General features: G+C 43.8%; 1 protein-coding gene across 2 annotated transcripts in view; it reads left to right on the top strand.

Moving 5' to 3' along the window:
• VGLL4 (vestigial like family member 4) overlaps positions 1–27,319 on the top strand; it is a 304,444-nt gene that overhangs the window by 161,066 nt on the left and 116,059 nt on the right. Inside the window, exon 1 of one of the 2 annotated variants that reach the window (XM_069206658.1) lies at positions 23,078–23,609. The exons of the other annotated variant lie outside the window; for it this stretch is intronic. Within the exon in view, the coding sequence (XP_069062759.1) occupies positions 23,528–23,609 (82 nt within the window). The 5' untranslated portion in view covers positions 23,078–23,527. Of the gene's footprint in view, positions 1–23,077; positions 23,610–27,319 lie in introns of those variants that run through there. 2 annotated transcript variants of the gene reach the window in all.

The following is a 27,319-nucleotide window of genomic DNA, read 5'->3' as shown; positions in this document are numbered from 1 at the left end:
TGGTCACCAGTGTTCTGTCCTGCTGCAAAATGAAGTTTACCCCTATTTCTTCCCCTGTCACAGACAAAGGGGTATGTTTTAGGACTCTGCCCTCCATAAAAGTTAAAAATCTTTAAACAAGAGCTGGAGGCCATTTGCTGTCCTAGACAGCAGCACTGCTTCATCTGCGTATAATAAAATTGGGGTGACACAGGAGCCTATTCTAGGTGCAACAGCTTTTACCCCTCTAGTAGTCCATCCACCCCATTAATATATAATGGAAATAAAAACAGGAGGAGGACGCAGCCCTTCCTGATTCCTTGTGTTGCCCGTAATTTTTCAGTACATTCCCCATTTTTCCTGAGGCGTACACAAGCTGTTAAAGAGGCATACAGCTGTGAAAGGTGGCATATGATGTCAGCTGGAGCACCCATGTCAGCCCAGGACTGTCACAATTTTGCATGATTCACTAAATCAAAGGGACTACTCAAATCTGCTAAGCAGAGATGAATATGGCCCTGGTGTGCCATGGTGTATTTGCTGATTATTAGGTGCAGGTTATTCCCCTGATCCACTGTGCCAATTTCTTGAACCCGTATTGCAAATCTGTCAAAATATGATTTTCCTGGGTCCATGTTTCCAACCTGGCTAAAATCACCCTCCATTCTCACCGAGGAGTCTAATAATGAAATCGGGCGGTAGCATCTAGCATTGCCCCGTCCCCCTTTTTTGAATATAGGTACAATAATGCGTTTACTTCATGTTTTGGGGAAGTAACCTTTTGCCACTGCATTACAGACTTGGGTTTATATAGGAACCCATAGTAGTTTACTAGTTTAAAAAATATTGACTGTGACCCCGTTTGGACTGTGACTTTTCCAGGGGCACTATTATTTAGGGCCACAATAACTTCTTCAGTTTTTATTTGCTTCAGAGGTTCAATCAAAAGTGCATCAAATAGATCCCTAGTTGGGAGGATGGCACCATCATTTGGATTAAAAATGCCTCCAAAGGGAGTAGTCCAAGCTCCTGATACCTCTGTAGTTGTCATAACATCTTTGAGAAAAGGGGAACTGACAATTTTCCAAAACAAGGTACCAGTGTCCGTTGCACGTTCCAGCTTACCCAAGCTTGTTCCTGGAATTTCCTTTTCCTTTGCGGATAGCACTAATTTATAATTACTTCTTAGCTCGTTTATTTTTCTCCATCTTTTAGGATTTCCTGCAGTGCATTTCAGAGGTTCTGATTTGCTCTAGTGCAGGCAGTCTCAAACCACCCCTCATATGTAATGAACCTGCACAATAGCAGAAGGCACATTTGAAATACTGTGAAATGAAAAAGCTGTCAAATTGATTAATTTCTAAAGGTACTACTGATGCCTTATGTAGAGTAAGATTAAAAGTGAGGGATACATATTTCTGACATGGTTGCTGACAGAGAGATTTAAAACTATACACTCAACCCCCCATGTATCACGCACCCCAATATTGTCTTTCCTATTTTTACATTAGAGACTAGTTTCTGACCCGTGATGTCAAATGATTTTTGGATTACGTTTGTACTGAACACTGCTTATTCCAAGATAATGAAAGAGCTGTGTAGTTATTCTCCGGGCACTTCAGGCAGGTTGTCCAAGAATGAAGTGTAACTGAATTGATTGTGTGTATGTATTTGACTTTGTCTTGAACTGGTATGTTATATGTCCATTTTTCTCTAGGCCACAACAGGTAAACACAGCAATGTCAGTATTACTGCTGAAAATTGTAGACTTTATATAGTGTGTCTAGCAGTTCAAACAGATCTGGGTTCTCTGATCATAGTCGCCTTGTTACTTCCGAAAACAGTATATTAAAAAGCATTTGCAATGCAATGGGTCTCACATTTGCTCCAGTTACAGCTATTGGCATTGTAAATTCCCAACTGGACTTTTCTTGCCACATAAATTGAAAATGAAAAGAAAAACATTAGTTGACATAAGTGAGCCAATTTTAAAGCGGCATGGCCGCCACGCGCGCAAAGGAGAGACACAAGAGGAAAAAGAAGTTTGCTCACAGTCAAACATATCGGCAATTGTGCAATTATCCATGTAAAAAGGTCAGTCTACAAGGCTGTAACAAAACCTTCCCAAGGAGGGACAAACGTAAAGCATTTACCAAAGATAACAAAGGACTTTTTAAAGGCAAGCCCACGAACGAGTGAAAGTGATGGGCGTGAGTTGGGCATGGTTAATAGCTCAGAATACTTAAAATAGGTCAAAGCGCTTGCGCGCTCGACCTAAAAACTATGATTGGCTTCGATAAATGCTGTTGCTGAACAGAAAGGAATTGTATGTAGCTCAAAACATATATGCAGGACTTGTTCTATTGTTCTGTCGTGTTCTTAGTGCTGTGCCTTCCAAACCATTTATCTTGCTTTGTAGTTCTCGATTTTTTTTTATAAAAAACTGGTCGCCTGAGGGAGGTCTAATGACCCTACATGGGAAATTATGGAAATGTGGTCTGTGATGTTGACGGGCCCAAGTTTGTACACCAAACCGTGAGCTTCTGCCTTAAAGCGAGTCATATTTGTCCACCAGTTCACTTTCTGCACCCCCAGGGACCCATCCTGCTGCACTTTGGGAATCCTGCTTGAAATGTGACTACCACGGTAAAATTGGAAAATCAGTTTAGGATCAGCAAGACCAGGAAGTTTGTGAAGAGCCTTAAATAGTTCAGGTCTTTTGTGTCGAAGAAAAATTTCTTTAAGAGTGGAAGCAGCATGGGTGATTTTAAGGGCAACCAAAAAGATATTGTTGGGCACCAGTTTTCAACAAAGTGATTGGGCAGATTTCAGAATAGGGCTTTGTGCAATTTGAGTAATAGTTTGAGGAAATAGACAGGCAAAATGATAGATGCACATGGAAGTTGTCAATTCTAAGGGAACTGGAAATTGTTTCCTGGAGTATTGCTATGTTCAGCCCAGTCTTAGAGGTTGCTGTAATAGGAGTGATGAGAAACTCAAGTTTTCATTGGGATATGATGAAATGGCACTATCCTGAAACAGCATCTGAAAGCCAAACGTTTGTGATCTCGAAATAGTAAATAGAATGCACCATTACAAATAAAGCAAAATATATTGGAATATTACTATCCATAATTGAAGTAGGTGTTCTCTTTGCACTATTGGTCTTTGCAATGTTTACACAATCATATTATTCTCGGAATGGTGAACTGTTAAATATGGAAAGAAAGATCTGCAAATTTGAGATTGAGAGGTAAATTCCAGACTTTTTGCTTGGATTCCAAATCTCTCAAATTCTTACACACTCGTGTGGTTTTCAGTGACAAACAAGCTGTTCATATGAGATGTCGTGACAGATGTCTCTGCTGTCTGCACTCTTCTCTGCCTTCTATTCTTATATCTTGTTGCCTAAGTTGTAGAAGGAAAGGGGTCTGTAAAATGATCCCTGTTCTTTATTCATCCATGCAGCCGTAGATCAACAACATTATGCCCAAATCCCTGTCTACTTTCATTTTTTTGCATCTTCTTGTATTTTTTCCCTAAATCAAAATCCATCCTGCATATAACATAAAAATGAGCAGCTCCCACCCAAACCTTATATAATGGAATTCTGTTATTATGTAAATTGTTTGTTGAAATCCTTATCTCCTGCCAGACATATAAATAAAAGAAATTCAAATACACAAGACATTTTGAAAGGTTGTATCTGGAAGATTGGAAGGGTTGTTTTTGCAAATTTGGTGAGAAAAGATTGCCCTTTGAGTCAATCATCATGTACTCTTCTATTTGACGATTCTCTTCGTGGAGCTGAATATTTCCTCCTTTTCGGCATGACAGAGTAGGTTTAGTACCAAAGAACATTACTCGAGGATTATCATGTTTCCCAAAATGATAGGAAAGGGTGATTTACGAATCTATGCGTGTGCATAGTGAAAACATGTGACTTTATTTATTTATAAAAACTTTTTGCAAGATTTGTGTAAACCAACAAATTAACCATTGAATGCACACTCTGAAAACCTAGTTTAAATTTAGCAAATGGATTTTACTAAGGAATCTTAAGTCATTACAAGTATTAAAAATCCGCTTTTGATGTTTACACTCTAAACAACTCCGCTATTTGTCTTTAATTTTTGATAGAATTTCATTATGTATTGTTTTACATAAGGTTTTTTTTTTTGTAAACTCCTAAAATCTAGGTTTATTTGGGATATTTGTCGCATAGCTGGAATAAGATGTTCTTGGTAGCAACGTGCACATTCAGATATGCAACATTAGTGCACACCATCGATTTTGGCGGAGTTTAGAATAAATTACCATCAAACAGAGTAGCTTAAAAGTTGTGGCTTCTGAATTGAAGTGCACATGCTTATAGTGTGCGCTCTAAAATGCGAGGGAGTACATCTTTTCATCACATTATGTTCAGGTACGTGTACGTGGCATTTTCAGTGACTTCACGGCCATGGAAGGACTGTACTTCTAGCATGTCCTTGCAAACCCTCTCCTGTTCTCCTTTCCTCCCCCCCTCCTCCCACACCTATACTGAGCAGCTCGTTAACCTCAAGAGATACCGTCTGTGCTCCTTAAACCGTATCCTGTTTGGAAACTGCAGTTGGTAGGAGATATGACACCTATGCGGTCAGCTTTTGAATTACTTCCTTTAACAAGCACATCCTTCCGTGAAGGTAAATATTGATCCAGGGAGCCATGTTCTTGCGTCAATTACTATTTTAACAGAGAGTTAGTCAATACAGCACTGAAAGCATGTTCTTCAAAGCTTAATGCTGTTGCCATATGGATTTTTTGAACTGATAAACACGAAGCCACATCAGCTCATTGGTCCGAGGTATCATATTTCATTATTAAAAAAGAAAAAATCTGGCCTAGATGAAGCAGAAGAGCCCTCCCTCCCCTTTCCATTGAGTAAGTGCAGTAATAACTTTTAAAATGTAGTTAGTTCTGCACCCCAGTTTGAGAAACCAAAGGAGAACACTCCTGACAACAGGAGGAAAGGAATCGTATGGCGGCGTTTTTTAATATCCCATACAGAAAAGGGCAAGGCGAGTTGTAAACAAACCCTTATTTGTTTTCAATTGTTTAGGTTGTATATTCACAAAAAATACATGCATAGGTCTGCAAACAGAAATCTGAAAAAATCCCTAGAATTTGCCAGTTATGGTAAGTAACACATATGTCACCTGTCAAGTTTCAAATGTTGCTCCTGATAGACAAGTTTTTTAGGGTCGAGTGCACAAGCGCTCCGTCCCTGTCGTAATCTCTCTTTGGGCTCTTAACAACGCCCATGTCACTCCTGTCACTTTCATTGGTTCTGGGCTTGCCTTTTAAAATCCGCTTGATTTCATTAGTGGAAGGCATGCGTATGTCATGCCTTTTCCGGTGTTTAGCCCTGCTCGAGCGCACTGGCCAACTATGAAAACATACGAGGCTCCATGTTTTCAGCATGGTTTCTGGACTACTTTAACTTTTGATTTTCCACGCAGTGTGATCGTGCTGGGTTTTACATAGCGCGATCCCGCTCGGTTTTTAATTTTCAATTTCAGCGCAGTTGCGCTACATTTTACATAGCGCGATCGAGCTTGTTTTTTTTCTTTCAATTTGTGTGGCAAGAAAAGTCTGGTTAGGAGTTTACAACACAAATAACTCCAACTCTAGCAAATGCGAGACTCATTGCATTCCATTTGCTTGTTTTTAATTGTCATTAACAAAGTGGTCTAGTAAGCACTGGGGGTTCTGTGTGTCGGCGTGTGCCACTCAGTGCTGCAGCAAGGGTTGGCGTTGCAACCAACATGTCAGGTGGGCGGCAGACCTACGCTACACACAACCATTGGATATGCAAAGTGGGGTATGGATGCTATGCATAGGCTGCCAGACCTGGAGCACTTGCTGGTGCATCCTACCAGGGTCTTTTCCCATAGCCGTTAAATATTAAAGCCTTCTCACTTTTCAGTAACTTGCCTTTCTCCATTCTTTGGTAGCAGGCATGACTAACACAGAAATCACACCTTGTATTCCGCTATATTGGTTACTATTCAAGTTAAAGCAACCCTGTTAGTAAAAATAATTTCCTGGCTATAAGTCCTGTCAGCCATTGCTCAACTTCCATATGGCCACCCTAGCGGTCATCTGCGTGCACAATTTGTGATCGACCTGGCACTCTTCACTCTGCTCTACATCCTTCACTCTTGTGGTGAGATCAGCATATGCTGATGCTTTGCCTGGAGGCTCCCTGGCTGGCATCACTGCCGTATTCCACCTGCATCTGCATCACCACGATGATAACACAGCTTTGGAAGCCAGACTTAAGGCGTTTTCACAACATGCTGCCCAGCTAGTAATGTAAAATATCCCCTTGACCCTTTGCTATCTTCCCACACAATTATCTTCAGTTTCAGAATGTATTAGTGTGTCATAGTCATGTTACGTTTGGGGCTTATAAAGATTAACTCATCTTGGCCACGCCCCGTCGAACCAGCCTAGCTTTTGGAAAGTTTGAAATCAGTACCACCCTGGGTTCCTGCCAAAATGTTTGTGTTTGGTGACTCTTCTCAAAATGATCGTTCTTTGACACTATTTTAAAATAATATTGTTTAGAGGATCAAAAAACAACTTTCTTGCTGAGATTCTATAAGAGTAATTTGTGACAGATCACAGTGCTGTGCTGAGATGTCCTTAGGCATATACTCCATCCCCAGCTACGGCATTATAAGACTCTAGAAAATAAGTACTAGAAAGAGAAGTTTTAAGGACAAGCCTTATGCTATGGACCCAGAATCTGGGATTCCATCCTGTCAATGATTTCGTTCCTTACTCGACTTTGGAGAGTAAATGTAGAGTTGCCTATTCAAGGAGCATTTTGTCTGCATCTATCTTTTTCAACTGCTGCTTGTCTATTGACATTACATGAAGAAACACCAAGCATCCTGCAAAAGAGGTGTGGCTTATTAACACTTTTTACAGACTCCTCTTTGCAGAGCTCCAGTGAAATACAGATATGTTTACATTCTACATATTCATACATTTATCCAACGTCTTGTGGGCCTCACCGTCACTCTCACAGTTTGTCAGTATGCAGGAAGCCAAGCCGCTTTCTGCCTACAACCTCCCGAAGAGCCTTCATATTTTCAGGAGCAGGCAAGAGGGTTGGGTGCCTAGTGGTGAGGTGGACCAAGGAAGAGGATATTTGGGCACTGAAGAGGGTAAGCGGGGGTGGAGGGAGAGGGAAAGGTAGCTGTGGATGTAGGATGAGAGGGGGTGTGGGTCCTTGGAAACCAGAAGTATGCCACGTTGGGGTGAGTTGTTCAGTAGAGAGGCAGCATGTGATGAAGATCTCAGAGGTGGGTTTTTGAGTGGCGGAGAGGAAGTGATAACTGCATGAGGAGTGTGGTGGTGTGCGGTTGTTTATGGGTCATAAGGTGAAGGAGTGTAAAGGTTGAAAACCTTTAGCTATATGTTGTCCTGATAGCGTCATCTCTGCATTACAGTGGCTACCACGGGCTCCTTTATATCCCACTTCACTAAAGTTTGCTGAGCAAAGGCTGCGTAGTTCATCGAGGAATATCTATTTTTTATGTGAGACAGTTGTGGTCTGACTGGCTTATTTCCTTGTGCATCAAAGTGAATGCCCAAGTCTGCCGTGCAGGCGGCCGGTCTAACAGGTTTTGGTGCGTATTTGTCATTAGACAATGCGGCTGCCCTCTTTAAAGTATTCCAGGCACGGTCTCTGTGCTTAGGGGGTGGACGAATACTCGGAAAAAGCGTGAAATTGTTTCATTTTCTTCAAAAAAATATATATTCGCACAGCACGTTGCAAGTATTTACAGGTCTAAGGAGGGAGCCAGGGACTCGACAGCTGTTCAGAGGTGCCTCCTGCCCAGGGCTCCCTGAAGGTGTTGTCTTTTGGGTGGATCAGACTGTCTAGTCTCCAAACTAGGAGCATGACTAAAACCCTGACCTGCTTTTCACGTGCTTTTGTATTTGAGAGTGAACAAACAGGATCCCCTGCAGTGGCCGGCTCGCGTTTCCTTCTTGCTTCTTTGAAGTAAGCTGGTCTTTGCTTTTTCAAACAAGTTGTCTTTCACCAGTTGTTGTTTGCTTGTTCTCGTACATGTGGGAAGTGCAAGCAGGTGCTCTTAACAAGGAAATGAACAAAAAAGGGGTGGAATTATCATTTTTTAGACGTACCAGAAATCAGCTGTTGAAATATTTTTCATTGGAAATGTTATTGTAAATGAACCAGCAGTCTGCTGAATACTGCTTGGAAGAAACCGTAATTAATTAGCCTCTTCATCCCTACCCTGCTTTGTGCCTGGGTGATGAGTCTAAAAAACGCCAGGGATAGCCGGATTAATATGCCACACCCCTTGACACCCCGCGGCAAAACATGGTTGAGCCATAGACCTTCACTTCGTCACTCGAACTTACTCTATTTAATCCTCAGGGACCAAAGTGAAGGCAGGAGGTAGCTTTAGCTAACTTTTGTTGCAGAGGCTGTCTGCATAAACCCTGAGTTCAGGAGCATCCCAGAATGAAACCCATGACTATGCTTAAATTTATACCTTTGACCATGGTTACTGTGGCTTCCAGTAGTAACCATCTCTTACCACGCTGGCGCTAAGACATTCTGTACTCCTCAAACGTGGTACCTCTTGACACGCATGGTCTCCACCAAATTCTTTACTTGTAATCAAGTGAAAAATGCTTATGTGTAGCCAACAATGCTGGATCAACTCCACATGGCTACTGTCCTACCAGGACTCTTTTAGCAGTGCGCATCGTGAAATTGAGATGGCAACCGAAAGGCACTCAGAGGATTATGTCTTGGTATTCTTAGGGCCTCTGCCGTGATACTCTCCAAGTATATGGTTTACACACATTTAGGGAAAACGGAAAATGAGAAGAGCTTAGTTGTTAATTTTGGTATCTGTTTTTTCTCTTCAAAAAGCCTATATTGCACTAACAATAGAATAAGTCACTTTAAAATCTGTGAAATCCTTTAACACTCATGGGCAGTGGCTTCTATGAGCCACAGGAAAATTTAGAACTTCATCATCCTTCTCTGGATTGGATACGTGTCCCATCTTCCCCCCGCTAGACAAACTTAAGTGTGAACTTCTGCACAAATTGCAAACATTTTTCAGAAATTCATGAAACAGTACAACTAGTTATTAGACATTGGTTTATTGTAGGGGACTTTTCAAAGAAGGTTAATGTCATGGACCTGCTGATGGCAGCTGTGTGGGCATGTAAGATATACCATTGGGCTGTTTAGTATGTCCTCTCAAACCACAAAATCACTTTAACTTGTTTCTTTCCATCACAGTCTACCAGAGGAGGTGCAGAGACAACAGCAGCCTTATTGTCAGGTCGATGTTTTATAACTAACCATTACTTCCACATATGTCCATGTACTACATAGTGCATTATAGAGGAACTGCGAGATAATTTTATATTTAGACTTTCCCTTCCTGCTTGATTATGAATCCACTGACATTCCTGGGTTCCTTTGTGTAGTATGCCTGCGTGCGTACTACATTCTAGTAACCCATGCACAACAGCACTAGGACACCAGGATGCTTTGCATCATCTGGAGAAGTCTGAGGACTTCTTTCAGCATTAAGAGTGGAAACTCAGCGGTGCTCATGACCGCTGCAGTCTGATGTAGGAGAGAAACACGCAAAAAGTGATGGGAGGAATGCTTGCAGAAAGTATACCCACTGACGACCGCTTGTGGGAGCATTCAGACCCAGTGTTCTTCTGCCCACCATGCCACCTCAGAATAGACCCAGCCATATGCAAATCTGTCTTTGCCCCGCTCCCGTAGGAGCAGTTCTTCCTGAACCCCCATTTCCTCGATTTATTTTTTCAAGTGACTGTTTGTGGTACTTGAATGCTGACTCTTCACTGTAGTTCATTATCCACAATAAAATACAAGATAAACATAGTTCTAAGGCATATGAGTGCCAGCAGATTGTTTTTAGTTAGTCACCCCATGCAAAGCTTTCAAATAAAAGCTAAATAAATATGCACAGAGCCAATAGAAAGTGCAACTCTGTTGCCCTTTATGTATAAATATTATGTTGCCACACTTGTGATGTAATCCGTCATCTACTGCATTACTTGCAAATGCTATCATTCTAGCTCAAATGGATGAAAAATGTGTACAATTGTTGCAAAAGAGGTGCAATGCCAAGCCTGACACACTGCATAACGTAGCTTTTCACCTCTCTTAGCAGCTGATTGCTGTGTTTAAGGCAATTGATGCAGGGACTTTCTGATGCATACTTATAGCCACGGATTCTTCCCCGTTAGAGTACTCTGAAGTGCTAGAATGGATCTAGATTTTTAAACCACAGTTGTTCCAGTGCACCAGCAAGTGGAGATTTCTGTCTCTGCAATGACCTCCTGCCCCCCAGAAATGGTGGTGTAGAGACAGTATATAGGTCTCACCATTGCATGTTAACATTAGTTCTTTTTTTTCTATGCCCTTTGACACAGAATCAGAGCACGGCTAACAACTTTTGCGGTTGTACCAACATCCAAATTCAGCAAACCCTGTGTGCTAGCAAAAATGTCCCTGCTGAAGAAGATGGTTTTCAAACCGTGCCACAAGTGCAGGAAGCTGATGTTGGTCAAGGATATTGTTTGTGGTGTATCAGTTCCTTTCATGATCCAGTGTGCTTCCTGATGCACCCCAGAGCAACCAGGAAGTAGAAAGCGCTACATTACCGAATAGATGAGAACGTCACCCTCAAAGCAGTGTTCCCGATCCCACTTCTAATGTGGGCCATACCAGCTTCAATTTGTGGGCCTGCTCCCAACCTCAGTTGTGATCCTAATCCAAGTCCTAAAGTAAGTATAAGTCCAAGCCATGCAGGAAGGCTAAGTGGGATTTGTCTGCTCCCCTTTGCCACTACGTTTCTTAGAATAAGCTGGCATTTGGCACCCCAAAGGCCTGTCACTGCCATCTTCTCACTCTGAGCCCATTTTTGGCTGGTGCTGGCACACCAGAGTTTCACAGGCCTTTGTTAACCACGCAGCAGATGGAAACCTTAAAAAGATCATGCTGCAAATCTCTAGTGTATTTCTGGCTTCCTCTGTAGCACCTTTGGCCCGCATAGACCACCAGTTGCAGTTCCACCATTAGGTTCATCCCTCGTACCAACTGGCCCTCCTTTGAGTTCCATAGCTTCACTCCTACCGCCGGGGGCTGCCTAGCCATGGCTGCACAATCGACAACCCCAGACATCCGCTGTATCCACGCTAGATCCGTTCCAACATCTCCAGAGCTGACGTTTCCCCGCATTTAACCTATCTAGCACTACAATATCACCAATGCACAGTACCCGGCTTTAGAAAACAATCATCTTCAGCTGTGACTCAGATGTGGTGCATTCAAGGGTTTCAGAATATTGTATGGTGATAATGAGGGGGAGGTGTACACCTCTTCTCTCCCCCTCCTCTGAATTGTAGACCTGCCTCCAAAACGCCACTGCGTTAGACACAGACACTTGGACACTGAGTTCAAATTTCTGCAGTTCCACCTGCAGAATAAAGTGCCTGTTCAAGGTGGTTGTCCACAGAGGAGCAGCGTTTTTTTTTTTAATACAGTTAAAGCTAATTTCTTGCTTTACATTTTATATTCCAGGCCTGCCATGTCAGAGCCCTTGCTACCATTCACTGAGGCCCCGATGGACAACTTATTAGCTGCTTGAACAAATCTGTGCTTGACGCCTCTAGTCAGTTGCCCAGTAGTTAGACCACGTAGGTTGGTCCATGCTGACCTGGCTTTTTACACCAAACATCCGACCCAGAAAGTTTAGTGGTACAAACGTGCAAGAGCAAGCGCAACCTTTTTGGACTATCAGGGAGTTGAAGCACATTGACCCATATGGCAAAACAGTATTTTCATTTGCCAGTTTAGCCTTATTGTCCCTCAAAGCAGCCTGCTTATTAGGCCATTATCACATGCTCTTTTGGACATGGCACCATGAGTCTCCCAGCTGTCCTGACTAATTCAGAGCATCCTTTGCCCAAATTATTCGGGATGGACAAGATGTTCCCACATACTTATGGGCAGGCCTTGGCACAACAGACTGCATGGGTTGGACCATGGGCACCAGTGTTGTGATCAGGCACAATGCCTGGATGCGCAACAGGGTTTCCCAACGATGTACAGGCATCTTTTATGGACATAACCTTCAATGAATCTAGGCTCTTTGGGGGAAAAGGCAGACTCTGTGCTGTAACGTTTCAAAGATGAGCAAGTTACTTCTGTTTGGTAAGACTTTTTTCTGGAGTATACTCTACGATAAAGATTTGTGTATGAGGAGTTCACTGGGCTCCTCATACTTTTAGTATATGGAGAAGGTTCCTAGTAGCTAGTCTTTCTTATTGATTTGCTGTCACTAATCTCAGCAGATGCATATGTTTAATTAGGTTATATATGTGGGTTTAAGGAAGACCAACTGGTGCATAACGTTCTGGTCACTGTGCCTAACTGGGTTGAAGAGTAGAGTAGGGAAACATTTTGCTAAAAGATGAATAGGCAAAATCCGCATTTCTTTTATTGTGCAGAATGAAATACAATTAAAAAAAACTGCTGGAGTAAAAGAGTGGCTTCTCCTCTGAAACAGCAAAAATCACCTGTGTAGTACTGGTTGTGCCTCCCGATATCACAAAACGAAGCCCTGGAAGGCAGAAACTACCAACAGATGCTCGGATGAGGTGCCATTAGCCAATTAGAATTGTCCAAAACACAGGGATTTATTATGATTGCCAGAAAGGGCAGCCAATCAGATTACTGTGTTTGTGGTAGTCAGATTGGTCAGTTAGATTGGTCATCCTCTTTATCAGTATATTGCTCTGTGTGAGGCCCATTATGATTGGCTGACAGCAGATAAACAGAATGGCTGTTTGTCTGCCAGGACCATACTGCCAACGAATTAGGTTTTGTGTCTATGCCTGTCAACTCTTAGTGGTGCCGTTTGTTTTTAGTCCGTGTGATGCGAAAGTGAATTCCTTAAAAATAAAATTTAAAAAAAAGGCTAATTGACTCCGGATTCTCTTCTACATTTAGCGAAATGAGAGATAAATGTTCACATCCCGATAGAGGAGCACTCCTTTGGATCTTGCCCTGCCAGTTCTACCTCTGGTTTTGGGGATTATGACCACCTCTGACAAGACATTGCCTGCTGAGTTAAAACACTAGGAGAGAAGGCCTTTGCAGGTACAGAATAAGCATTTGCAATGCAACGGGTCTCGCGTTTGCTCATGTTAAAGCTGATCGTGTTGTAAACTCCTAACCCGAATTTTCATCTATCGGCAAAAGTGCTTTTATGTACGTAACCTGAAAAAGTGCAATTAACTGTGTAAAGCGCTCGACTTCTGCCAAGCGAAATCACGCTAGGAAAATAGAGAAAAAAAGTAGTCCACGAGCCGGACAGAAAACAGCGAGCCTCGCATGTTTTCTGTACTTGGTCGATGCGCTCGAGGAGGGCTAGCCACCGGAAAAGGCATGACTTATGCATGCCTTCGACTAATGAAAGCAAGCAGATTTTAATAGGCAAGCCCACGAACCAATGAAGAACACTGACATGATGTCGACAGGGCTCCGAGCCCTTTTCTAATATCTAAAGCGTCTCGCTGCGATACGCATGCGCGAGCGCATGCAACGCAGGCTCGACCCTAAAAAGGCATGCAGGTTTTGGGTAAGGGGTTCCCAGTTTCATGAGCTGGTAGTCGTTGTTTCGGACTTCACAGGAACCCTCCAGCGGACGGAGACCCATAATCAGTACACCATGGCTGTTGCTTCCTTCAGCAGAGCGGAGCACACTATTTCATCTATGTACTTTGTCTGAGAGCAGTGCTCAGACATTCACCTCAAATACTTTCGACGTTGATTGTAAACATTGTATAAATCACCAGTGGATGCTACATGTTGGGGTTTACAGCTGCTCTCCCCGAACATGTTGTTGCTTCCTACCACTCAACCCAGCACCAGAGTCAGGGTAAGATCACATTTCAATCTACAAGGGGTTTGGAACTCCATATTACCTGTGAGGTTAGCAGTCTCAGAAATTACTCATACCTGCTTTGTAAAAGAAAAAAGTCTGTAGTCCAGCGTTCATGGGACACTTTAGAGTTGGAAAGTAGTTGAATCGCCTTACATTGTAAAAGCTGTTGTCTGTTATTGGTAACAGATTTGTTAAGCGATTTCACTGCACTGGTTAATGTATTAGAGTGTAAAGAAACAAAAGTACCAATGTTAGTATGTACCATGTAAAAACATATTATCATCCTTCATGGCATGTTCAGATTGACTGAACCATGTGGAATGTTTAGTTACTGGCACTAACTACTTTCTATTCTGTGGCTGCATTCTAGCTTGAGTGACAGCTGCGCAACAGAGACTGAGCCCTGGGTGTGATTGCCTGCCTGCATGCTGGCATACGAACGTGCCTGTGCTGGGAGCGAATATGATGGGGATGAGGCCAACTGCCTTCCTTAACTATTCATTGTATGCCCTCACCTTTGCCACAAACCCATAATTGTTAACGGCGGTTTATGCCTTTTGCAGGGAGCTAAAGTGCTTCTTTGGAAGATTCGATTTATGTGGTTTTATTAAACTAAAGATGAGACGATAAAGGCAGAAATGGAACATGAAAGGAACGCTTGTGTACCTTGCAGTCTCAACCTCTACTCACTTCCAGAACTTGAATTGACTGAATTGTCTGCTATTCTCAAAAACGCAAGGGCTACAGAAGCCTGTCCCGTGGCATCAGTTTATAGTTACTTTTGCATACTGTGTGAGTTTTACAATCTTAAAACCTTGCACCTGAACACTGTGAAGCCTTGAGTGTTCTTACAACCGAAAAGTGTTTCCTGATGTCTTAGTTCACTGTGGCCGACTTGAGCGGATGTACATAGACTTTATTTCAAAACTGTGAAAAAACGTTATGGCTTAAAGTTAGTTAAACTAGTACACGGATAAAGACAAACCATTTTCTGCTAACAGGTAGCATGCTGTTAATTAACTTGAAGGGGGTTAAGGTGCCATGCAATAACGGTCTGGTTTTTAGCTTGATCGTACAAGCGCTCTGGCCTGTTGTAGTCTATCTGTGGGCTTTTAACTACACCCACTGCACACCCATCACTATCACTCGTTCAGGGGCTTGCCTTCTAAAAATCCTTCGTTATCATTGGTAAATGCTTTACGTTCATCCCTCCTTAGGGAAGTGCTGTTACCGCCTTGGCCATCGGCCCGGTTACATGGATAGTTGCAAGTTTGCCAATACGCTTGACTGTGAGTGAACTTCTTTTTCCTTTTGTGTCTCTCCTTCGCGCTCATGGCGGCTGTGGCACTTTCAATCGGTGCGCTTATGTCAACTGTTTTACTTTTCCTTTTCAATTTATGTGACAAGAAAAGTCCACTTAGGAATTTACAATGCTAATAGCTCTAACTCGAGCAAACGCGAAACCCACTGCATTGCAAATGCTTGTTTTTCTTCTACTGCTGTAGCAAGCCTGGTATAATTGCCAGTAGAAAACAGTGCAGTGTTGCTGAAATTGTTAAGAACGAGTGTAATAACAAATTTATAAAGGGTGCACATTTCTGCAGTTATTATACCTGTTGCGATACACCATAAACCATATTACATTAATATGACTCATACCGGGACCATGCTCCATGTGGGGAAAAAAATGCAATGTTATCTCTGCAGCTGTGATTTCGAGCTTCCACTTGGGACCGCACAGCTGTGAGAGTAGGTTTAGAACCACTACTCTGTCATACACAGAAACCCGCTGACCTAATTTTGATGACGGAGGCAGACTCAACCCATAGACTGCGGCAGTGTGCGACTATATCTTCTGCTTGGGGATGCGTGAGCTTTCCTGGTACCTCCCTAAATCCCTCGCAAAAGGCACCCTAAGGAGAACACACTAGCTGTGCTACTTCCTAAGCAATGTACGTTTAGTTGCACGTTTTGAGAGTCAGTTTGACCCTGTGCCAGTCTCAATTTTAGATTGCAAGAGCAGACACATTTCCTTATTTGCCCGCGCCGCCACACAGATAAAGGCATGTTCCCTCTGAGATCACTGATGCAAAATGTTGCACCGGTGCAATTGATATTACAGAACGAGCAGCACAAGTGAATGCAGCCCGTCCTTGGAGACACAAACTGGTGGAAATGCCTGCATCAACCTAGTGGCACTTCTTTTAAATTGTCTCATGGCTTTGTCCACTGCAGGGACTCATTTTATAAATCGGTGCATTCTGGAACTTACAGATTTTTTGTATCTTCAGTTGAACTAGCATACCTCATAGCAATGTGTTGTCAATTAAAATCCCAGAACGGGTTACATACTGCCCTCCTGTCGTGGAGTGATTCGTCAGTTGAAGCCCATCTCTATGAAAATTGTATCCTCATTCACTAAGTGCATGTGTCTCGGAAAAATGTGTCCCTTAATAGATTTCAGGCAAATATCCGCTTATATGTCTGTGGCAAGCCATGTGGATTAAAGTTTACAGATGTTTGGTGACTGGCTAGGTTTTTGGTTTATGCATAGCACTGACACGGTTTGGGCGCCTTGTGTTCGTTCTTCTGTACAAATGCAGTAGAGCGGTGTACAAATATTAGCCAGTAGCTTAGAATCTAAAAGTGTTACTTGAGTTCGGTGTTTATACCCCCTCTTATGCCCTCTCACTTGGTCTCTTACGTAGTAGCAATGCTGCCATATCTCAAAATTGAAACCAATCAACCAGCTTTTTGGCAAAATATAGACTTTGCATCTGGAAGACCAAGTAGGGCTCTGCAGTCAGGCGATTTGTTGGCCTTACTGGTCAGCCAGTGGCAATGGCCGGTCACTGGCACTCAAACTCCATATTTCCTCTTTGGCTGCTTGTCTAAAGCGTGAAATTCCTAGTAATGGGTTTACAATCGCGGTGGGCAGTAGGTACGTCGCGCTCTCCTGTACACCTCCACACTGCCTTTCCAGGGATTGTGTGATGCAGGCATGCTGCTGCATGTGGGTCTTGCTTTATTCTCCTTAGATGTCTTCTGCGCGGTGGAATGTGTGTGCTTTGATGAAGGGATGCTTGAGCCTTACTTTGTTTTTCTATTGGTGCAGCTGCCTCTTTTCTGCAGCGATTGTTTCATCTTGTGTTATGTCAAACAACGGCAGTGTTTATGGCTGCTGTCTGAATGGCAAGCAAAGCAAACCACATCCTAGGGGAGGAGGAAGTACAGAAAACGTGCGTCTGCCGAGTCCTGAAAAGCCACAAACAGGCTTCATGTTAATATAGTGAGAGCTCCACCCCCGCATTACCATTCAAAGGAAGCCTTCCCTTTAAACACTGTTGTGTTCGCGGAATCGGGCCTAGAAGGGAGGCGCGATGTCCCCTAAAGTGTTTTCAAAAGAAAGCCCACTCTTAATTTTAAGGCATTTGCTTTTCTGGCAGCCTTAAAATAATAATTTGTAATAAAATGTGTTTTGGGGACTCGGAAGCTGCGCTGGTGCAGTGGAATCTTAGCAGAGCCCAGTAGGCCATGCCAGGTGGGCCTCTCTCATCTTGAGTCTGAATATCCAGACAGCTAGACCACGACAAGCTGCCTCCGGCATTGAGGTGTACAGGTAAAGATTTTCTTCCCTTTGTTTTGGAAAAAATTGTGAGTGTTAAACGTTATGGGCCTGATTCACAAACATTTTGCTACCAGTGGGTGTGACTTGCTCTTCTTGTACTTCTGGCTTATACCTGGATGATTGGGCTGTAGATACGCTGTGAGTACTTTACTTCTGATTCTGAACGTGCAGTGACTAATGGTTTAAAGTAACATTTTGTGGCAAGTAGATTTACATTAAAAATATATATATATATATATATTGTTTTGGCATGGTCTGTGATGCTACTAATTAACTTGGATGAATAGATCTTTAGAGATTATCTTCTGATCAGACAGAAATGTGATAGCTCATGTAAATTGGAGCCACTGAGGTCTATTAGAGGAGCATACTAGGAAAGCAGGTAAAGTAATGGCATTGGAGATTCTGTACTCTTGGATTTTTATTTTATCGGCCTAATTTTAAAGGGTGAAGGGGCTGATCTGTCACTTACCTTCAAGGTTGTGTAGCAATATGGGATAATCAGTCACACTTATGGGTTTGTTTTGCTAGATGTTATGCAGATATTTTCGATTTTGTTACAACCCATGTCTCTGATGTGATCACCTGATCCTGGTGGACTTTTATTGTCAAAGGAAGATGACTGTCAACAATCATAACATTCTGAATAAAAAAAACTGAATGCATGAGTCTACCTAGGTGTTGTGGGATAGCACCCGGTATATTGCAGACTACCTCCAGGGGTTCAGTGCAGAATCCGCTCATAGTCTGCAATAAACTGAAGTGTCTTTCTTCATAACTGGAGTAGTAGCAGTCTAAAAATACCTGCCTCAATGAATCAATAACAGGGTAAAGGTGAAAAACATCTGATGCATGTGAAGCACCTGATATATCTATTGGAAGCTCATGCTCTACATTAAGAACACTAGATTTTTTTAGTTTAGAAAATACATCTATTGCCTGGATCAGTAATACTGATAAACCAAATTTCCTAAATTATTGTAGTGAATATAAAATTGCTTTAACATCTCTTTCAATAAAATTGATGGATGAATCGGAGGTTGTCAGATTAATCTTACCTTGTAAATACAGTGTTTGTCACTGAACTTCTCGAACGTCCTGCATAATGTTTTCAAGAACGTTGTGTTTAAGGACTCCTTGAATTGGATAGCAACCGTCCACTGTTTGCTTCTGGGGAAGGGATACAGAAAGAGACCTCCTTATGGTAATTGGAATGCAGTTTTGTAAAATTAGTAAGAGATTGTGGACAAAACACAGTCCACCTTTTCAAAATTAAAAATATAGAGTTTTAATTTGCCAAGACTTGCTGCCACATTGATTCTCAATTTTCTAGGCGTTAAAAGATCATTCAGTCAAACTTATCAGACTTTACAAGTAATAAAACGTATGAACCTGATACTCAAGAAGTTGGAGAGTAATAGGTTTTGTTTTTCGCCTTTACACCTATTCACCCCTAAAATCACCATTACCTCCTTTTACCTCTATCCACCCCTAAACACTAAAGTCACTCTTTCCTCCCTTAACCGCTACTTACCTCTGAACTCTCAAGTCAAATTCAACCCCCTTTACCTCTGCCCATCCGTGAACCCTAAAGTCACTGTCACCTACATGGTAAAGCCTGCAAGATAAAGGCTGTTTCCACTCAAGCAAGCCCCCCCCTCCTTAAACACTCTATTGCCCCTCCCACCCCATAACTCTCAAGTCACCATCACCTTTACCCTACCCACCACTAAAACCTCAAGTCATCCTCACCTCCCTTTACTCCAACCCACCCTGAGACCCACCTCTCTTTACCTCTAGCCGCCCTGAACCCTTAAATTAACTGTATTTCCCTTTACCACTACTCTCCTGCGAGCCCTCAAGTCTCCCTCAACTCCCTTTGCCTCTGCCCACCCCATATTCACTTCACTCTACACCCCTCCATTCTATTCAAAGCCATTCTACTCCCCTCCATTCCACCACACCCACTCCACTAAAATCTACCCCAACCCCGCTCCACTCTACGCCATTCCACTCCAATCTACCCCAATCCACTCCAGTGTACTCCACTCCTATCTACCCCACTTCATTCTACTGCACCCCACTCCACTCTGATCTATCCCACTCTAGTCTACCCCACTCAATCTTAATACAGTTTACCCCACTCCAGTCTATCCCAATGTACCCCATTCCACTTCACCCCAGTCTAATCCCCTCCAATCTATCCTACTCAAAACTACCACATTCCTCTCTAATCTAATCTACTCCACTCCAATTTACCCCACTGCAATCCACCCAATCTGCTCCACTCTACCCCAGTCTACACCACTCCACTCCAACCTACCCCCATTTCACTCCAGTGTAATCCACTCCACCCCTATCTGCCTTACTTCAACCTCCCCACACCACCTCAACCTACCCCCACTCCACTCCAATCTAGCCCAGTCTAATCTTCCCCATTCCAGTCTACTCCAATCTACACCAATCCACTCCACCCCAGTCTACCCCTAGACACTCCATTCCAATCCACCCCAGTCTACTTCAGTGCTATCTACCCAACTCCAGTCTCCCCCCACTCCACTCTACCCACTCCACTCCAATCTACCTCACTCCATTCTTGCCCCTCCACTCAATCTAACTCAATCTAACCCGCTTTACCCACTCCACTACAGTCTACCCCAGTACACTCCAATCGACTCTACTCCAGTCTGTCCTACTCCAATCTACCGTACTCCAAGCTATCCCACTCCACTTTGCCCCACTCCACCCCACTCTCCGCCACTCTACCCCATGTACTCAACTCCACTCCAATCTACCCCGCTCCACTCTACCTCACTCCACTCAATCTTCCCCATTCCACTTTAGTCTACCCCACTTCCCTCCAATCTACTGCACTCTAGTCTAATGTATTCCAGTCCACTCCAATCTACCCTACTCCAATCTACCTCACTCCACTCCCATATTCTTCAGACCACCCCACCCCAATCTACCCCACTCCTCCCCTGCCTACCCCACTCCAACCTACCCCACTCCACTGCACTCTACCACAATCTAATCTTCCAAACTTCACTCCAATCTTCCACAGTCTACCCCACTTCACTCCAAACTACATCACTCCATTCTGCCTCAATCTCCCCCCCTCCAATTTATTCCACTCAAATCTACCCCTAGCCACTCCATTCCAATCCAATCTACCCCAGTGTACTCCACTGCACCCCGCCTACCACACCACACTCCACTCCAATTTACCACAATCCAATCTTCTACAATCTTACCCCACTTCACTCCAATCTCCACTCCATCCCACTCCACTCCAATTTACCCCATTTCACTCTAGTCTGCATCACTCCAACCTACCCCACTCCACTCAAATCTACCCCAAGCTGCTCCATTCCAATCTACAGTAATCCACTATACCACACCTCAGTCCACCCCACTCCATCCCAATCTACCCCGCTCCAATCTACCTCAGCCATTCCATTCCAATCTAGCTCAATCCACTCCACTACCATCTACCAAACTCCAATTTCCTCTTCTCCACCCCAGTCTACCCACTCCACCTCAGTCCACTCTACTCCACCCCAGTCTACCCCACTCCACCCTACCCACTCCACTCAATCTAAACCACTGTACCCACTCCACTACAGGCTACCCCACTCCAATCTACTCCAATCTACTGTACTCCAATCTACTCCACTCCAAACTATCCCACTTTACTCTGCCCCAATCCACCCCACTCTACCCCAATCTATGCCACTCCACTCTACCCCACTCCACTCAGTGTAACCAAGTCTACCCCATTCCATTCCAGTCTACCCCACTCTGCTCCAGTCTACTGCAATCTACCCTACTCCAATCTAACTTACTCCACTCCCACATACTTAAACCCACCCCAATCTACCCCACTCCACCCCATCCAACCTCACTCCACCCCAACCTACTTCACTCCACTCCAGTCTACCACAAATCAATTTTCTACACTCTATCCCACTCCGCTCCAATCTCTGTTCCACTCTATTCCACTTCACTCCAGTCTACCTCACTTCAATCTACCAGTCTACCCCACCTCACTCCAATCTACATCACTCAAATCTGCCACAATCTACCCCACTCCAATATACCCACTCCACTCAAATGTACCTACTCCATTCCATTCTACCACACTCCAGTCCACACAATCTACCATACTCAATTGCAATCTACCACAGTCCACTAAACTGCAGTCTACCCAAATCCATTCCAATCTGCCCTACTCTACTCCAGTCTACCCTCACTCATGTAGGAGCCATACCTAGCCTACCCCAATCCAATATACCTTATGCAACTTCAATCTACTCCACTCAAATTTAGCCCACTCCACTCCACTACAAATCTACCTCAGTCCACTCTACTGATCTGCCCCACTCCACTTTACCTGAATCTACCCCACTCCTATGTAGCCCACACCACCTACGCTACTAACTTTTACCCATGCTGAACAGTAGCCATACTGGTGTACAACGTGGCTAAAATTGTCAAAGCCAATAGCTCGTGCATAGGTGAGGCGTATTTGCTGTGCCAATGTTTGTCATTTAGTGGCTTGTGAAAAGCCTTCCTTCTGTAATTAGACCACGCAGAAAAGCAGGTTTGTGATCCCCATGAAATACTCAATAATCTGACCACCCCTTCCTCCCCGATTTGTGAAGAATTTGAAAAAATGCTCAACAAAATATATTGACGACAGCATAGAACGTAACTGACTTACTCCTAAAGTCAGAAGTGAACATAGTAGAAACATCAGTGTGTGTGCTATAAAGTTAGAGCATCCAGTGAGAAAGAGCTACTCAACTAGTTTTATTTTTTTTTACAGTGGGAACTGGCTGGAAAAGAGTAGTGTAAAAACAGTGGATAGAAGTTTTACATTGTCCCGCTCCTGGATATTTATTTTTTAATGAATAATTGTGAGAAAGAGAAATGTGTTAAAATAATAATGCAGTTTCCAGCTGACAGAAATGCCGATAGCTGCAAGTCGTGCCGTTTGTGTATATAGCTGTGCATACTTTTGGAGAACATGTGGTGTACTGTAAGTTGTGCATTGTTCCTTTAAGTGGACGGGTGTTTGCAGGGTCGGAAAAAGATCTGAAAACGAAGGAACTGAACGTGAGAGAAAAGAGAGAACTTTCTTTGTAATCCCATTAATCGGAAAAGGCCCGTGTTTCTTCTGGGAGGTGAAGCCAAGTTTTTGACAGAGTTATCTTTCAGATTTCTGCCCCACCGCCTGCGAGAGGCCTCCCTGTTTTTTTCTGCTTCTCAGCCTTTCTCTGCCAGCGCTGCTTCCTGTCAGGCTCTGACATGGCCCCTTCTGTACCGGCTCCCCGCCCCCTCCGCCCTCTCTTCCTTTCAAACACACTGAGCCGGGAGGCTGATCCTGTGCAGAAAATATCCCTGACATTTGAGGCGCTCCAGGGATACAGCGCGCAGGCGCACTCCGCCCCGCCCGCCCAAAAGGAAGCTGCCTCGCATAGGAGCCATACCTAGCATAGCCTGCATGTCAGAGCAGTTAACTTGCAGCGGGCTGCGAGGACTACTACCCTGCCTTTGTCCTCTCGAATCTTTGCTCGCTTTTTTAAAAACAAAAAATACATTTAAAAAAAGAAAAACAGATTTAAGGCTTCTAGCAACCTCGTAACTTGTACCCTCGACATAAACAAAATTTGTTTCACAGCCCCCTTTACCTGAAACCCTTGAAGGATTTTTCATCGCCGTCGCTGGCAGAAGTTTATTTGCGCGATACTTCTGTGCCTGCAGTCCGAGGCCGGGCCTCTCGCTGCGGGGTGCTGAACCGAGCCCGGAGCTCGTCTCTAGCCGCCTTCCGCTCTTCCCCTCCGGGTGAAAGCACACGAGCTGGGCTTCTCTGCTCGCCCGATCAATGCTGTTTATGAAGATGGACCTGTTGAACTACCAGTACCTGGACAAGATGAACAACAACATCGGCATTCTCTGCTACGACGGTAAGTCTGGCCGGGCTCTTAAAATGGCAGGGACTGCCCGCTTGTGTTCTTTCCCCGCGGTGTTGACGATCTGTCCGAGCAGCATTATTCCTGGTGAACGTTTATCGTTTTAAATAGATCGAACCGGTTGACTAAAGCTGCAATGAGCAGGCTGGTTTCCAAAAGGACCGTTTGAGACCTGTAGCGAAGTTCTGTTGTGTGTATGTAAAGTTGGAAGTAACCGGATAGTTGGCTGCGGGGCACCGATGGCGCCTCTGCCTATGTCAGCATTCAGTGGATGTTTTTGAACGCAGGACACAAAGCAGCGTCAGTTACATGTAAAGTGTTTTATCTTTCAGCTGCATTTTTTTTTATAGCTCACTCATGTATATTATTGAAAATCGAGTTTGTGTCTTATATATATATATATATATATAGAGAGAGAGAGAGAGAGATATGCTGTTAAAGTAATAACCGTCAATGGATTTCCAAGTAAAGAATTACATTAAAGCAGAAAAATACTATGTTCCAATTTGTAAAAGTGACGAACACAGTATTAGCTTTTGAAATGATGTGCTATGTGTCCCGTTTCTTCTTATAAAGTAATCTGAAAGTTCGCCACTTTTGGAAAGCGGGATATACATAGATTTTACTTAGCACATTAAAATGTATTTCACGCTGCGTTTCTTTTTCGTCAGTAACCCGAAAGTTCGCCACTTTCCGAAAGTAGGATACAGATTTTACTTTGCAGTCTGATATTGCATGTTCCTCCTTTACACAGTATCCTGAATTTGGAATGTTTCCTGTTTCCATGCTGTGTGTTTTTTCCACTAAACCTGGTGTTTACTGTTCCCTGTCTGCCTTGATGTCTTTAGCATACCAAGACACGAGTAGTTTCGCCGAATGGGTTGATCATGTATTAAATATCGGTTGCCGGTCAGAAGCAGAGAGTAAAGCCATGTGCCTGACAGTGGTAAATATTGGTGAGAGCCTGGTCGGGAGGCGCAGGGCAACAAAAGCTGGTCCGCTGTCTGCAAGCGTCCCCGTATGGCGAGGCACAGACCGGCCCTTTGTTTGGCCTCACGCTGCCTGCTGAGCTCCGAGAAAGCCCTGACATTGAAGGATGGACCTCCCCCGCCTACCGCCCCATCTCCACACTCTCGTCTTTTGTGGGAAGAGCTCCACGTTGTCGGCCCCCTCTCTCTCGCGTCTCTTTGTCGTGCGCAGTTTGTTTCTGCCCGGCTGACTCTTGTGCGTCACTGGGGTCTCTGGGGCGTAAGGGCCGGTGTTTGTAGTTAGTTTTAAGGAGGATTGGGGTGACATCAAGGCGCTCACCTATTTCCCCTTTCTGTAACGAAGTGCGTTTTTTTCTTTTATGTACGTGCAGCGGGAAGAGACTCAAATGGCCAAGTTTAGGATGAAGAAAAAAGTACCGCTGACAAAACTCTTCTTGGTGGGGGACAATGTTTTCAGTGTCGCCGCAGAGGGTCCTCCTCTTATGATACAGAACCATACCGACCCTCCACTGTACAGCCCTACTTTGGGGCGTAATCTTGAGTTTAATAAGGGTTTTACAGAAAGAATAGGGCCCGGGCTTTTGAACATTTTTGTTGTTGTTGTGTGCAAGGCACTGCCTAATTGAATGGGATCGGGGTTAGGCGTGTTGAAACAGTTGCGACTTTTTTTTTCTGAAGGCAGATAGTTTGTGAAATGTTTTTTTATTTTTTTAAACCATGCGAAATTAACTTTGTTCTGGAAATACCAGTGACGGGCGCATATTTTTGTGCTAAGTGGTCAGTAGTATGTTTAGCAGAAAAGCACGGGGAAATCCAGGTGATTAGAGTAAAACATAAATCTGCGCTTATTACCCGTTCGAAAATTTAAGGTTTGGAGCTCCAAGAGCGGTGTGGAAAGCGCCACACAAATGACAAATTAGTGGGATGCTTCATAGACTGGGTTCCTGCAACTAGCGGCTATCGGTTCCAACAAGAAGTACATGATCACTTTGAATATTGACTGCATTGGAGTCAGTATTTGAGGCAGATTAATATGTCCTCCATTCCTCTTTGGGCAATTTTTTTGTGAGTTGCCTCTCCCCAGACACAGTGTGTAAAAATCGAGACAAGTAATACTTAAAAAAACGTCCTTTGTGGTCACTACGGAAAGTAGTAGAAAAATACTCGTAAAAAGTGGAGTGAAGTGGTTGTCGAAGCCCACACTGCTTTGATGGCTTGTAAACATTGTAGTGATTGCAGAATCTGTTTACATAGACCATTTTCCTGAAGGCTCACCCAGTCCAAGCGCCTGCGATCGTTTCCTCTGATCTCTTGGCACATGTGGTGTTACTGTTGCACGATACGCACCGGAGTCACTCACTGACGTTTTTCATGTACACCGTTAATTTGAGAAATGACTCGCAAGGCGTAGTTTATGAAAACGCAATGGCTTCCTGGGATCCTGCAATGTTCTCTGCTGTCGTGGTTGGACTCGGACATCTGGTACCGTTTTACTGATTATGCAGCTTAACGTTGTTTAAAACGTCCTATATAAATAAGTCGGCAAAAAACGAAGCCAAGGCAGGCCTCCCAGTGACAGTACTGCCGGAGAGGAGAGGTGTTTATATCTGAGTGGTGGCAGGCCCGTGAACTCGTGCTTCAGTTGCACTGGCCTTTCGTGGGCGTGGTTTGCTGGTGAGTAAATTCTCCCATGCTTGCCACATCTTTGCTCTGATGTATTATACATCCTGTTGGGAGTTGCTGCCACAGATATAACCATTCCGAAATCATCCCCTGTAGTTTTGTAAGCTAAACGGCCTCTGCGCATGCGTTGAACCATGTGTAACCGCTGCTGAGCGCTCCAGCTGTTGCAGAACAGTTTAAAAGGCCTTCCAGTAGTGTGCAGCGATTGCACATTCTCCAAATATATCCTGTAAGTAAGGTGACCAGATGAGCCTGTCATTAAGGACGCGGTGTTCCAGTTCTGTAATTTTATTTAACATCCTAATGCATTCTGGGATTTTACATTATATGGCACCCCTGGCTATAAGCTGATAATAGGAATTTTTATTTGGGATATGGCTGCAGCGTTAGAATGTGCTGGGGGGGGGGGGTCAGCATCCGTGCTGAAACTAATGTGCATAGTTTGCATGCATTTGTTATGTGGTTTTGTGTAGCGTAAAAGGTCCCCGTGGGCTTTAGAGCACTATAGCATAAACGGGTGGACGTGCAAGGCATGCTGGTCATGTCAACTCTTGATACTTCTCCATTGCTCTCCCTTTAGCCTTCCCATACTCCTCCTATCTAGTAAATAACTAGTCAGTCCTCTTAGAGGCAGTCAGTGATAACAGTGGTCTTAATTAGTGCATCGAGTACAAGGTTATAACCCAGTTCAAGTGAAGGCATAGTGATAGGCAAAGACGGTGTAGGAAGGGTGGGGGTGTGCAGCTAGGGAATGCTTCTGAGCAGTTACTGCCCAGAACTTGCTGACCCTCACCCCATTCATTCTACAGATGTGTGAAACTTTACCTTTAAAAGTCTCTGAAGGGTGACGTCACCGAGTCTATCACGTGTGCATGCTTGTCATCCATAACCTGGACACAAGCCCCTTATATAGGTTATACTTAGAGTATCAAAACAAGTTGGGTCATAATTCAGTATGACACAACTGTTTATCGGTAGAATGTTTTTTTATGTGTGGCACGAAGTAGGCATATTAAGGACATATGGGTTTGT

Source organism: Pleurodeles waltl, chromosome 9, assembly GCF_031143425.1.
Source record: "Pleurodeles waltl isolate 20211129_DDA chromosome 9, aPleWal1.hap1.20221129, whole genome shotgun sequence".
Lineage (NCBI taxonomy): Eukaryota > Metazoa > Chordata > Amphibia > Caudata > Salamandridae > Pleurodeles > Pleurodeles waltl.
This window is presented reverse-complemented; position numbering and strand designations above follow the sequence as displayed.